General features: G+C 40.1%; 1 protein-coding gene across 1 annotated transcript; it reads right to left on the reverse strand.

Moving 5' to 3' along the window:
- Window positions 1–137: 137 nt before the first annotated feature.
- On the reverse strand, window positions 138–12,844 carry LOC139739534 (DNA replication licensing factor mcm5-like). The gene is made up of 16 exons (XM_071650133.1): window positions 12,647–12,844; window positions 10,822–10,948; window positions 9,787–9,915; window positions 9,012–9,184; window positions 8,355–8,510; window positions 7,304–7,388; window positions 6,697–6,907; window positions 6,148–6,308; window positions 5,715–5,783; window positions 4,800–5,033; window positions 4,254–4,337; window positions 3,693–3,811; window positions 3,026–3,154; window positions 2,600–2,742; window positions 1,125–1,252; window positions 138–342 (listed from the first exon to the last, which is right to left on the reverse strand). The coding sequence occupies exons 1-16, from the start codon at window positions 12,799–12,801 to the stop codon at window positions 241–243; spliced, it is 2,205 nt and encodes a 734-aa protein (XP_071506234.1). The 5' UTR covers window positions 12,802–12,844; the 3' UTR covers window positions 138–240.
- Window positions 12,845–13,310: the final 466 nt, after the last annotated feature.

Consider the following 13,310-nt stretch of genomic DNA (forward strand, 5'->3'; position numbering starts at 1 on the left):
CACTTGCCTGAGTATACTCGGGACTCGTCCTCAACGGGTTAAGGAAAAAACAAACAAAAACATAATGCTTCCGGCATCACTTTGTGGCGGAGACATGAAAACAGGAGAAAAAAAGAAGAAAAATTGTCATGCCCAGATCAACAAACATTTTGTAGATGGACGCTCCTTTGCCAAAAAAAGATGATCTCTGCACCATACAACTCTCTCCCGCACAGGATCGTATCAATTCTTACAGCTCCCTCACTTAATCCTGTACAGCATCTTGCGCTGCATACGATGTTGGATCTCACCGCGCCTCATCATCAGGTGTATCACCTTGTGGATGGAGCGCTCTGGATATTTCTGGACAAAGAAATCAGAAACACAAAAGAATTGTTAAACATCCTTTGCAACATTTTCTGTTTTCATTTGTTTGTCTTTCAAACTAAGAAGGGCTTTGCCCCATTCAGCTCTGAGTGCTTTATGTGATCTACAAACAACGGCACTTATTTATCTCTGATAAGCTCATTGCAACATATTAAGAAATCTATACTTTACTCGCCCCTGGAAGATAAATCCAAACCACTACAAAACAAAGCTCGAATTCCCATACCTCGTTAGATAAATATACATATTACAGCATCACTTTGGATGACTACAGCTTGAATGCATGGAAATTACACAGGATTTGTGGTTGGTATCTTAGGTCATGAAGTCACAACATTAATCCTGATCTTGGCAGAAACTACGACTTACGAAACCATTGACAATTCAAGCCATGCATTGCCTAGCAAAGTTGTATTGTGAGGTCACATATCATAATATCAATATCAATGTAATAATCCCAAAACAACAAAGCGGTTTGCCTAACAAAACCTACAAAAAAAGTTTACTGCGGCTGAGCATTTAGCTACCATGCTGAACACTGCTAAAGTCCAGACCTGGACCTGGACCCACTATAGAACTTGCAAGTCAACTGGAAGCAATGAATCATAGCATCCTAATAAGCAATTCTTACAGCATATTGGGAAAGCAATAGATTGCTCATGGTCAGCAATTGACTGCAATTGAGAACTGGCCTCCAGTGTGAAAATCTGGCATTCATATTGAGTGGACCAAACCCTTGGGCCCGTCCACCCACTAACCTGTCTGAGAAAGTCCTGGACGATGCAGTGCTCAGAGACCTGGGATCCGATGGCGAAGCGCCTCTTGAGCTGCTTCTCAATGCGATTCAACTCCTCCTGGTCCTCCTGAGTTGTGAAGCCTTCCACACCTGTTGATGAAAGTTCACAAATATTGAGATACTTTATAGAGATGCTTTAACATACTAAAGGTGCAGGTTTCTACAGATGCAGGTTTAAATCGATGTGATATCCAGGAAGATATCCCTGTTTTGCAAAAACTATTCACAAACTCATACCAAAAGTTAATGTGAAATCCAATAAAATAACTCCCAGTTTAAAAAACAAACAAAAAAGAAAAACACCAAAAAACTATTGCCAAATTAGTTAAAACAACAATGTAGTATCCCCTGGTTTGATAAATTTTAAAACCAATACAAGATAATATTTGACAAATTTCCTTATTCAAACAGGTCCACATCTGATGGTTACTGGATGTGTGTGCTAGATGCATTTTTAGGTCTTGTTGGACAACAGCTCATTATTTTCATGTCATTGAGTGGGTAGTGGATAAGAACAGCTTTTATCTAGCCACAGTCATAACCGAATGCCAATTTGTGAAAGAATAGCATAATTTTCTTCTTTCTTTTTCGCCAAGACAAATCAAACCAAACAAACAAGAAGTGGCACAAACAGGATACAAGTGAAAAGGAAATCATTCAGGAAATAAAGCTTCAAACTGAATAGTTCATGTTACTTCCCGTACTAGTTTTCATGGCAGGGCCTGATGAAACAAGTTTGTACGTGTTTGTCTTACAGGCCCCATAGCTGATAATTTAGCCTAAAGACCCAGTAGGGTTGGTGATACTATGTGATAGGAAGGCTGGCCCAATTCAGATTATATTCGGCAATCCTTATAATAAATTGTGTACAGTTCTATCACTGATCTCTATGCGAGTACGCAGACAATTGAAGTCGCAAATTACCAGTGAGTGTGCGCTTCGATGCACATATCATTGCTGACAGCAATTCTCTCCCAGCAAGTTTGCACTAGTCACATTTTCCTAATGTCACACGGGTGGGCAGCAAATGAAATTAAACACAATCAGGTGAACCTTCATTCCCGACGCTACCGGGTTTTTAATAAATTGGTTTTGACATGTTGAATCCCTGTCTTGTACTCAATAGAGCTTTCAACTGTTTCTTTTGACAATAAAAGAGGCAGCCTTCAATTACTAGTATTTGGTGATACATTAATTGACAAAGAACAGATAACTCAACACAGCAAATGAAATTAAACACAATCAGGTGAACCTTCATTCCCGACGCTACCGGGTTTTTAATAAATTGGTTTTGACATGTTGAATCCCTGTCTTGTACTCAATAGAGCTTTCAACTGTTTCTTTTGACAATAAAAGAGGCAGCCTTCAATTACTAGTATTTGGTGATACATTAATTGACAAAGAACAGATAACTCAACACTTCTCTGGAGTACGGACCTGACAAATTTCCGGTCCTGGCAGCATCCAGCGTGGAGACCTGGAAAAGTCGCAGCGCTTCATCCACGTCTGCCTCACTGGCAAAGGGCTTCAGCTTCATTTTGGCGAGGGACTCCGAGATCCGCACGATAGCTTCCAATTGTCTAGAGATATCAAAAACGAAAAAAGCTCATGTACTGCAGAGAGGAACAACTTCAGATTATGCAGCAAATGTTACTCTTCATTCTATTATATCTACAATGAGTACATTACCAGACATTGTCAGTCTGAAACAAACAGAGTATTTGCAATTAAAAAAAATATCTATGGAGCTACTACACCTCACTTTTCTTTTTCTACGTATCAAATATGAAATTACTGGACAATGGTGTTTTATAGCATGGTTTCCCTAGCAACAAGTACTACTGGAAGTGGGACATCGCTTACCGAACCGTGATTGGGATGCTGGTTTTCTTGTCTGTCTCCATCTCGTGGTCTCTTGCTCCTGTTCTCATCCTCACGTAGCGGTTCTTCAGCTTGTCTGCAGCGGCGTCAGAGATGCGAGGGCCACACTTACTGCAGATTTTAATAAACAAAACAAAACTCTAAATTGTAAATACTTTTGTAAGATAGGAGAATATCTTCAACTTATGAACCTATCATTATGCAACAGTATGCTACAAACAGGGACATCATCAGCTCACATGGTTTGTTATACTACTATTACAACATATAGAACTTTATCTGCATAGGTCTATTGGTATAAGCTCAGAATGTACATTTACAGATAAAACCTGTATTTGCTCCCCATTATACAGCTTAAATGGAAGGCAAATATAAGCCCCCACAAATAAATAATGTCAGTCAAGCAGTAACAGTGTTCAAATTGCTGAAACATCAGTATCACGATACACTGGGAACATTGAGGCATGTACACATTACATGCGCTACAACACCATCCAATCTATTCACAGCAGTACTTTTTTTACTTCTCATTTCTTACCATTCAGTTAATTTCTTTGAAAACTAAGCAAGCAACTTGGTGCATTGACTTAGTTCATTCATTCTTTCAACTATTTGCCAAAGATATTCTTGGCAATTCAAAGCGCCGTACCTTCTGACATATTCGATGTACTTCTTGAGGAAGTTGAGGCTAAGCTCTCCTTCCTGTGCGGGAGTGGCAGCAGTGATCTGTGCATTCATGTGGATGTTCATGACGTGCTTGGCCAGTCTCTACAAGGAGTAAGACAGGAAAAAGGGAGGCTGACAATGAACCAGAACTGACCATGATTGTTTGAATAATCCTGCATGTCTTGGGTATTTTACAGACATTTCAGAAAAGAGAAAAAATGAAGCCAAATAATGGGAGTTGTCAAGCATGCTCATTTATTCCTACCTACAGTTTGTTTGTTGTTGTTTTTTTGACGGTGAAAGAAAATAATGTTTACATTTCAACACTGAAAAAATATGTTTCTGCAATCTCTATACACAGACAGGCATTTTTTTTTAAAATTAGAAAAGGAGTGGTCAATAATACAACAAACCTGCTACACCTCTGGTATGACATGAAAAAAAAAATGATGGTTACTGTTTTGAAAAACAATGAAGCATACCACACATTAATGAAATAGGAATGTACAAATAAACTTTGGTAAAACTATGAGATTTAACTTACAGTGTCCCTCGTCTCATCATGCTCATCCTTGACGATGAAGATCATGTCAAACCGAGACAGGATGGTAGGCATGAAGTCAATGTTCTGTGTGGAAAAGAATGGAAACAGCAACATATCTGATTAATTCTGCACATCATTGGCATCTTCAATAAATGATGGCGTACTTTTGTCTGTATTGAATTGAATACTGGACTGTATTGTGGGTGCAGCTCCTTACCTTGTTTTAAAAAACAAGGCAAGTGCCAAATTGTGTCTCGCCCATTCGCGTACAAGGAATTAATATTTTTTACAACTCCCAGAAGTTAATTGACCTGCTTATGACCTTTGACCTTGTGGTGACCTTCAACACCCCAAGGGACATTTACCATCCAAGTTTGGTCACAAACGGACAAAGGGATCAAAAGTAATGAGCCATAATCGGAACGCGCCATAAAAACTTAACAATGTATAAAACTTCTTTGTCTGTATTATATCACAAACTGTGACCCAGTAGGAGTGCGGAATGCCATTAGTGCTGGGAGTACGATACTGCAACGTGCAACCTACCTCATCCCCCTTGGTATCGTCCCATCGACCGAACACGGAGTTGGCTGCGGCCAGGACAGAGGCCCTTGAGTTCAGCGTCGTGGTGATGCCTGCCTTGGCAATGGAGATGGTCTGCTGCTCCATGGCTTCGTGGATGGCCACCCGATCGTCTTCCCTCATCTTGTCAAACTCGTCGATGCACACCACGCCCCCATCAGCCAATACCATGGCCCCTCCTTCCATCACAAAGTTACGCTGAAATCAAATGAACACAATTAAGGTGTAAACGTGTAAACAGACAAAACGTATCACTAAAGCTTTTTTGTTCTTTTTTTTAAGCATAACTGCACCTTCCATCTAACTGTTCTAGATAATTCTCATTAAGTTATATTGCCTCCACAACACCTGTTTCAAAGACAGTTTTGATGAAATTGAATAAACTTAGGTGGTCCTTTAATACATCAGAAATCTATTTGTCAAAGTGAGAGAAACATCACCTAGGCTTGTTTAAAAGAAACTAAAATCATTAACTTGATCATGTTTACAGTGTAAATAATAAATCTCTATCAATGCTACCATGATTTCAAACTTGTTAAACTCAGACCAACAATTGTGATAAGCACATAAAGATCAAAACTACAAGAGATTATTATCAATTTTAACAGTGCACAAAAGAAAAGCATCAAAAGTGTAAAGTTACAGGAGGCAGAAACATTCATACACACCTACATACACCCACACACATGCATACACACATACAACTGTACATACAAACCCAACACGCTCATATAAACTCCTCCTTAGGATCTGACTGCTATTGTGCATTTGCTTTGCAAACACTGGTACATTATAGCTTGGACTAAACTCCCAGTCGGTCCACTCCCCCTCACCCATTAGTGATTGACAATAACTAACACTGCAAACAGAACAACTTACTGTCTGGGGATCTCTCATGACCGATGCAGTCAGGCCTGCAGCGCTGCTACCTTTGCCGGATGTATAAACCTGGAATGTGCCGAGAAGTCAGTTGTAAGTTCATTGGTTGGTGGTGAGCAAAATTCCACAAATTAAACAGCTAATCAAAGGTTATCAGCCTGACAAAGAATTTTTGTTAAAGCTTTAGTCTTGTGATAAATGAGACAATTTATACATTTTAGTCCATATGTGCATAAAAAGGTCACTCTTGCGTCCTTTTAGCAGTGTTTGCAAGTGAGTCACAAACGTAACCAGTTGGGACTCAAGTTGGGCTAACCTCCAGGCACATAAATCATAATTTTTGCTGTAACATGCAATGATTTCTCAAAAGGCATGTTCAATGACAGCACACATGCATGTTCCAAGCAATCAGATTATCTATAAGTTCACTCACCCCAATTGGCGAAACTTTCTCCACGAATTTGAGCAGTTGGCTCTTGGCCGTACCAGGGTCTCCAAGCAACAGAAGATTGACATCGCCACGACGAACCAATCCATCGGGCAGACGCTTTCTGGATCCTCCGAACAGGAGGCATGCAATGGCCTTCTTAATGTCTGACGGAGGAAAAACAGAACAATGATTGAATGATATTTCAAATAATTGCCAGCACCTTACAAAGCCACTCCAAACTCATGTCATATCATAAAATTTGGTAACATAAAACAAATTAAGCTGGAAAACCGACAGTTCAACTTGAAAGATATCGCTGCAAGTGACCGGTGTACCAAAGAAAATTTGAAGAGAAAATATAATAGTTTGCAATATATTCTAGTGCCTAATCTTCAAGACAATTGTAACATCAAATGTATTTACTGATTCACTTAAGATTATCACAATACAAAAACTGATATTTCAAAAGGCAGGTAAATCAACATCCTGCTAGCTGGTAGAATATTACAGTAAGATCTACCTCAAAATGAGACAAACAAATCAGGTAATTACCAAGACTGCCATAGATCGATGGGGCTATGCTGCGAGCAATGGTCTCGTAGATGTTGGGGTTGGCGGCCAGCCGACGGAACTCCTCCTCCTCCTGGGGCGTGACTTGGTGGGACAAGCTGCTCCGCCCGAGCCCTGCCTGGTCCACCTCGATGCCCACCACTCGGATGTAAGGGCTGCGGATTCCCACAGCCACCTTGTTCTTGCGGGTACGCTGTTAGATGAGTATTGATGAGGTCCTCTCAATCAATTTATTACAATGAGTGTTTTATTCGCTGGTGTATCATTTGCTCTCCCTGTCTCATAAAATGCACTTTTGATGAAGCGTACTACATTTAGCAACAAAATATATTTTTATGCATTGGGGTCTGATTCGGGAAGGATCTTGATCAAGACATAAAGCATTCTACCTTGCAACAATTGTTTTCTGTGATAATCCAGTTGTTTTGATATTCCATCACTTACACTCTTTGACCTAAAGAAAAAAAATCTTATGTCTTTACTGATAGCATATTATTTTCTCAAATAGTCTAAAGGCTTAGCATTGTCGAATAGTACAACATAGGCATTAAGACATTAATAAAACAGATTCAGTAATTGATATGTTTACCTTGGAGACAGGTCCAGCTTTTTTTATAGAGTAGACTCCAATGACAGTCACCCTGTTACCTGGAACAACCTTCTCACATAGATACCTGTTGTGCAGGAGTAAATGGTATATAGTTAGACATAAAATGGGCCACATTAAAAAATATATATATCATGTCAAAAAGTCACATTGAAACTTTCAAATCGGACAACAGTTGCTATGCATGTCATGATTTGATGCACTCACTCGTGTCTTAAGGCAGGTCAGGGCTCGACACTAACGGTGGCCCGGTGGCCCGGGGCCACCAAAAATGAAAGTCGGGCCACCAAATTTCAGAAAAGGGCAAATTTGGTGGCCCACCTCGGGCCACCAAAATTTTTTGAAAAGTGTGTCAATAAATTCGTAACTTTTTGCGCCGGAAATGCATAAATGCATGCAGTGAGTGTGCGACTTATCCCAAAAAAAAATGGACTTTTATCAATTTTTTTTTTTTTTTCAGGCCACCAAATTTTTCTCTCGGGCCACCAAAAATTTGAAATTGATGATTTTGGTGGCCCCATCGGGCCACCGAAAAATAAAGTTAGTGTCGAGCCCTGCTTAAGGTATATATGTAAATTCATTTCATGTGCTAGGAAGATGAAACTTTCTTAATGTGAATGCAAAGAAATTTGAGAAGCTCTCCATCTGCATGATCTGCTTGATATTTTTTCCCGTTGTTGTCATTCCGTTACTCAGTTTGTTGTGGTCACAAGAAGTCCTGGTGTATACAACAAGGTCTATTTTTGAAAACCAGAAATTTTCGTGTGCATTTTAATTTCGCAAATTTTGTGAGAGCCAGGATTCTCGAAAATTAAATTGCATGTGAAAGTTCTTGTTTACGCTATATGCATTGAATGGCAGTGGCAATTCCTGAAAATTTCATGCCGCGAAAAAAGGCAGTTGGCTCCACTTAATGAAAATTTCATGCTGCTAATATTCCTTGCTTACAGTACTCAGGATGGAATTAAAGAAATCAACACTTGACTTTGAATGTGACCTCCACCGTAAGTGACCAAAAGATGCCACCACTCACCTGTCACAGAAGAGCTGCATGTGCCTCGGCATCTCTCCATTGGGCACGTCCTCCGGAGCCTCCTGCAGCTTTAGGATCTGGAAGTCCACGCACTTGCACTTGTCAGGCACGATGAAGAACGGATCCAGGGGGCACTTTGGCCTCCCAGCCTGATCACTGCAATCAATATCAGTAAAAGAATGACATAAAGCTTGAAATAGACATTCAGGATACTTTCTCGTTTTAAAAATGGGCCAATCATTTAACAGGCTGTGACCTACAGACATTTTAATAAGCACATCACATTTGAAGAAAAAGAAAAGCAAAAAATTTATGGCATATAATAAGACTAACCAATACTTATTTCATTTTGATGAGAATTCTGCAGAATATTTTCACCTAACAGGGCCCTGGTTGCACATGCTTCTCAATCATATGCGGTCTACCGAAATCCATTGATTTAGATTTCTCTTTTTGCCTTGTTTCCTTTTGACATACAAAAATTGAGAAAGATGAAAAAAACAAACCCTTGCACAGGATGGTACTAAAGCATTGACTCAGTTGCCCCTTAAGATTTGTTTTCCACTATACTTCATTCTACTGTACTCATACATGACTAGCTAATGTGCAAAAAGGCATTTGAGCGTGCATTGATAACAAAGCTGTGTACATGCTTACGTGTTGCATTTGCGTGGCAGGGCATATCCTTCTAACCCGGGCTTGAGGGCGAGATTGGGCACATAGTTGCGGCAGCTTCGGCACTGTATGGTGATGCGGGTTGCCTTTGCACGAATTGCCGATGCAGCTATCACGATACCCGGGATCTTGATCAGCTTGGACACTTCTTCAGACTGCCGGTCGAAGAGGAAGTAAGAAGTCAGAATAAATGATGACCAGATCAAAAAATGTTTTTCTAGCAAATACATCTCAGGAGTGCTGCATTTCTTAAAACAGAGTGTAGCATCAATATTCACAGCAGAATACCCCTTCTAAAAGTCAAACATCTAGACCTTCCCTACAAACAAGGAATGAAGGACTAATATACAGGTAGGGCATTACCTAAAATTCTTTGCACAAGTCTTACCCAAAGTGTGCATGACAGCAGTCTCACACAAGACATTAGTCACTCATAGAAATATAACTAGTAGACATGAACAAAATCTTGTGATGCAATGAAAATCATCAATAATGTCAATGAGAAACAGGAGTCAACACCATCACCATCATCACTAAGTCTGGTGTACTCAACAAGAGACAATCAGGCTTTGGGGTACTGTCTCAGCATCGAAAAGTATAAGCCATAGTTACTGTAACATTGGAGAATTCCTCAGAGAGGGCGACGCCCATTGTGATGGAATGTTGCTTCAACGTTACAAGAAAAACTTCCTCATTCACCACTATAATTTGTACTGAGAGAATAAGAGGGATTTGATTAAGGTTGGATCCGGCATACCTTGAGATTCCTGATGGGGATGGGGTTGGCACCTGACCGCAGCATGATTTGAATGTCCTGCACATCTTCCTCTCCCTCTGGGCGGGGTCTGGTCACTTCATCAGCAGTTTCCTTGGCCGCCTCTTCAAACTGGATGTGACAAGTATGCAAATAATATACATGGATGTTTAACTTGAATTGAAATTAAATTTAAAAAAATCAAAACGAACTGGTTTCACGACTGACAGAGGGCATACACTCTCAATCTCATTTCATAATGTACAAACATACATCTTGGTTTACATTTCTTTTTCGTCTTGCTACATAAGGGATTCACAATTGACTCATGAATTTGGACTCAAGCAATAATTCAAATCACATGGAAAGTAAACTGCATGCCTACAGACATAATCGTTGTTTCAGAAACAACTGACTCAAGTTTCATGACAATACAGTGCACTCCCGTTACAACAAATATGGTTATAAAAATGAAATGTTTGTTACAACGAAGTTAAAATTACAGGCACAAAATAATCCCGTACATATCTTTATACAAATTTGATGTTCGGCTATAACAAAATTTTAATAAACGAAAGAAAACTGCCAGTCTCAAGGACTTCATTTCAACAGGAGTCGCCTGTATTGGCAATTTTCAAAAATTAATTTTGCACGCTCTCAATTAGGAGCACTGCTGAAAATGCATATAGTCTACTTTGACTCCTAAGCCCACAGAATATGTTATATGTATATGCTTTGGATGCTTCATCACTTCAAATGGAAAAAAAAAGCTTGGCATTGAAAACTGATGCTAAATATTGACAAATGCTTACACATGTAAAATAAAAACAAACAAACTAAAGAACTCTAGACTACCCTGGTACTTGAAAACCTTTATTGTAATTTTGTAGTGTCTGGTTATGATAAGAGCTTCAAACACTTTTCCATGACATCTCTAACGCTGGTGATCAGCACTTGAATATAAGCTTGAAATGTTCTCTGATGCATTGGGGTAGCAGGCCCTACCATTTCAGCTCCATGTTAAGAATGATTTCTCACCAAAGGCAGGTATTCGGCAGGTTGCTTCTGCAGTTGATCAGCGAGGTCCTCATCAAAACTGGCCAAGTCTTCCAAACTGACATCCAGGAAATACTGATTCAGATTGTAATGCCTTTTCAGCTCATCTCTACAAGAGATACAAATGTATGGAAAAAAAACACGGGTAAATTACAGAATACCGGCAACCAATCACGGAGAGCGCAAATCGCTCTGAAAAGAGCGTAATTACGCTTGCCGATAGCAACCATCTGAAATATTAATCCGATCTGCGATACGGTCCGTGATTCGGCTGTCGACGATTGCATTTGTTTACGTGTGTTTTCTTTGGTCTGTGCGGTGAGAAGTGTGTTAGTGGTATCTTACGTTGTTCTCGGGGGTTTCGGGGGTGTCCCCTGATAGCAATAATAATGTAGTTCTAGATCCTGACGATGCTAGTCTAGACTTGCCGTTAAAATTTCCCCGAATTTATGATGTATACTCACGTTTTTAGGAGTCGAGGATAGTCCATATCCTAGAAATCGATAGCAATTTGGGTGAGACAAGAAAACAATCACTTATCTAATTGCTGGTGGTAGCTTTACAGTAGCTGCTTACGCATTGTGTGACTGCGCTTGACAGCCCACCATGTTGACTCTATGCAGTCGTACAACAGTACCCTACACATAACAGCTTATGATGCGTACGTGTGCAGTGGTAGCGCGTATTGAGTCTGCAGAACGCGCGTATGTTTACTAGTACAGTGTACAATACGTATAGCAGTTGAGGTGCGCACATGTCTCTTGACAATACGCGTATACGCGCTGCCTTGCCAAACTAGTGTGTAGTGTGATTGATCGTGAATGACTTGTGTCGAAAAGAGTGAAAGGAAGAAGAGCTGCTAGCTGTGATGACGTCATCACGTTTGAAATAGTTCCGGCAAATTCGGCTCGATTTTCTTTATTGTTGATTTACTCGAGTTATCTTGATTTACAGCAGTTTTCCTCCGAAACCACTCAATTTTCATAAAAATTGTGTGGTCAACCTACTTTTTGACGGCCGTTCCGTTCCCGGGTTTTTTTTGGGCCCCAGATGACGGGAAAGACGAATTTCAGCCCTTCGGGCTGAAATTCATCTCTAAGGGAGAGCCGCCAGAGGCGGGGCCTTCGGCCCCGCCTCCGGCGGCTCTTATACGCACCAATATGCTAATTTATATGGCGCAAAACCGGTATTCTGTAATTTCCCCAAAAACACACACAAACAAAATGGTGGACTTATGTTAGTTTCTGTTGCCAAAAAAAAGGGGGAAAAACACACACACATTTCTCTACCTCAAGCCAAGGGCAAGGCCTAAAAACTAACTGTGACGGTAGGCCTACGCCAGTTACTTTGTGTGTTACTGTTACTAGACCTAGTGTTAGGCAGTCTCATGTTAGATCGAAGATCTATTTTTCTATTTAATTTCCGTTTATTTCGGGCCCATTACAACTACAAGCATGTACATTTCTTTTTGGCCTTCCTTTTTCGGGCCACCAAAATTTCAGATATCAAGATCAAGATCTAACGGTTACAGATTCTTTATAAATATTCTTACTTGACTAGAAAAGAGAACGGGGGGGGGGGCGGTTTTGTCGAGACTTGGCTAATGTAATAATGACACATAAATTTAGATCAAGATCTCGTAAATTATTAAAGATCTAGAGTATCTATCCATTCTTCCATCATCACAGCACCCACTTCCTTCACTCACTCCCTCAAAATCACTCCATCGCCGCATCGGCCATTTAAATGCCGTCCGTGCCGTGTAATGGTGAATGACAATGAGAGATGCTACATAGCGTGAACTCACCTGTACTTGTATGAGAAATTCGCATCATGGAATTTTCTCAAGAAGTCCTTGAATCGACGCTGCAAAGCGGCTCTGTTAACCTTGCCGTCATCTTGCTGATCTTCTGTGCCAAAATTATCGGAGAAAAAGATTCCTGGATCGTCAAATCCTGCCATCTTTGGAGCTAATCACCAAGGTTTGTGGAGTTAAACTGCGAGATGCGATATCCTTCACGTTCGTGCTGTGGTCTCGATCCGTACCGCGCTCAGGCTGGCTCTGCTCTGTTGTCAAAATGGACCTTTAAAAACTTCCCGGGAAATGTACCACGTGTATCGAACTTGGCGCGAACAAGCAGCTATGCATGAAATCCAGTTTTGCTGATATGTTCATCGCTCTTACGTTGGTGTAAGTACAAGATATGAGCACCACTCAGCATGGTCTGTTTAGACTACTACATATCAACGAAGGATTTTTAATATATGTTTTCTCATATTGCATACATTGAAAATAAGTCTTGATGCAACAATTTTGAAATTTCTATCCCAAAAGATAATCAACATTGAATTTTTGTGCTTTTTTGCGAATAAAAATACTTAGTATTGTAGAATAAAACAATTATTCCCGACGTTTCTCCTCACATATTTGTATATTACCCTATGTAAAAATAGAAGATTCCAAAACTCAC

This window comes from Diadema antillarum, unplaced genomic scaffold, assembly GCF_040938485.1.
Source record: "Diadema antillarum isolate AM-2024a unplaced genomic scaffold, OU_Dant_1.0 seq00000803_RagTag, whole genome shotgun sequence".
In the NCBI taxonomy this organism is placed as follows: Eukaryota; Metazoa; Echinodermata; class Echinoidea; order Diadematoida; family Diadematidae; genus Diadema; species Diadema antillarum.

Coding starts and splice junctions, on each gene's coding strand:
- LOC139739534 (XM_071650133.1), bottom strand. CDS start 12,801: ATGGCAGGATTTGACGATCCAGGAATCTTTTTCTCCGATAATTTTGGC. Junction 3,812..4,253: donor ATGATGAGACGAGGGACACT/GTAAGTTAAATC, acceptor TACTCCTTGTAG/AGACTGGCCAAGCACGTCAT. Junction 3,155..3,692: donor TACATCGAATATGTCAGAAG/GTACGGCGCTTT, acceptor TAAAATCTGCAG/TAAGTGTGGCCCTCGCATCT.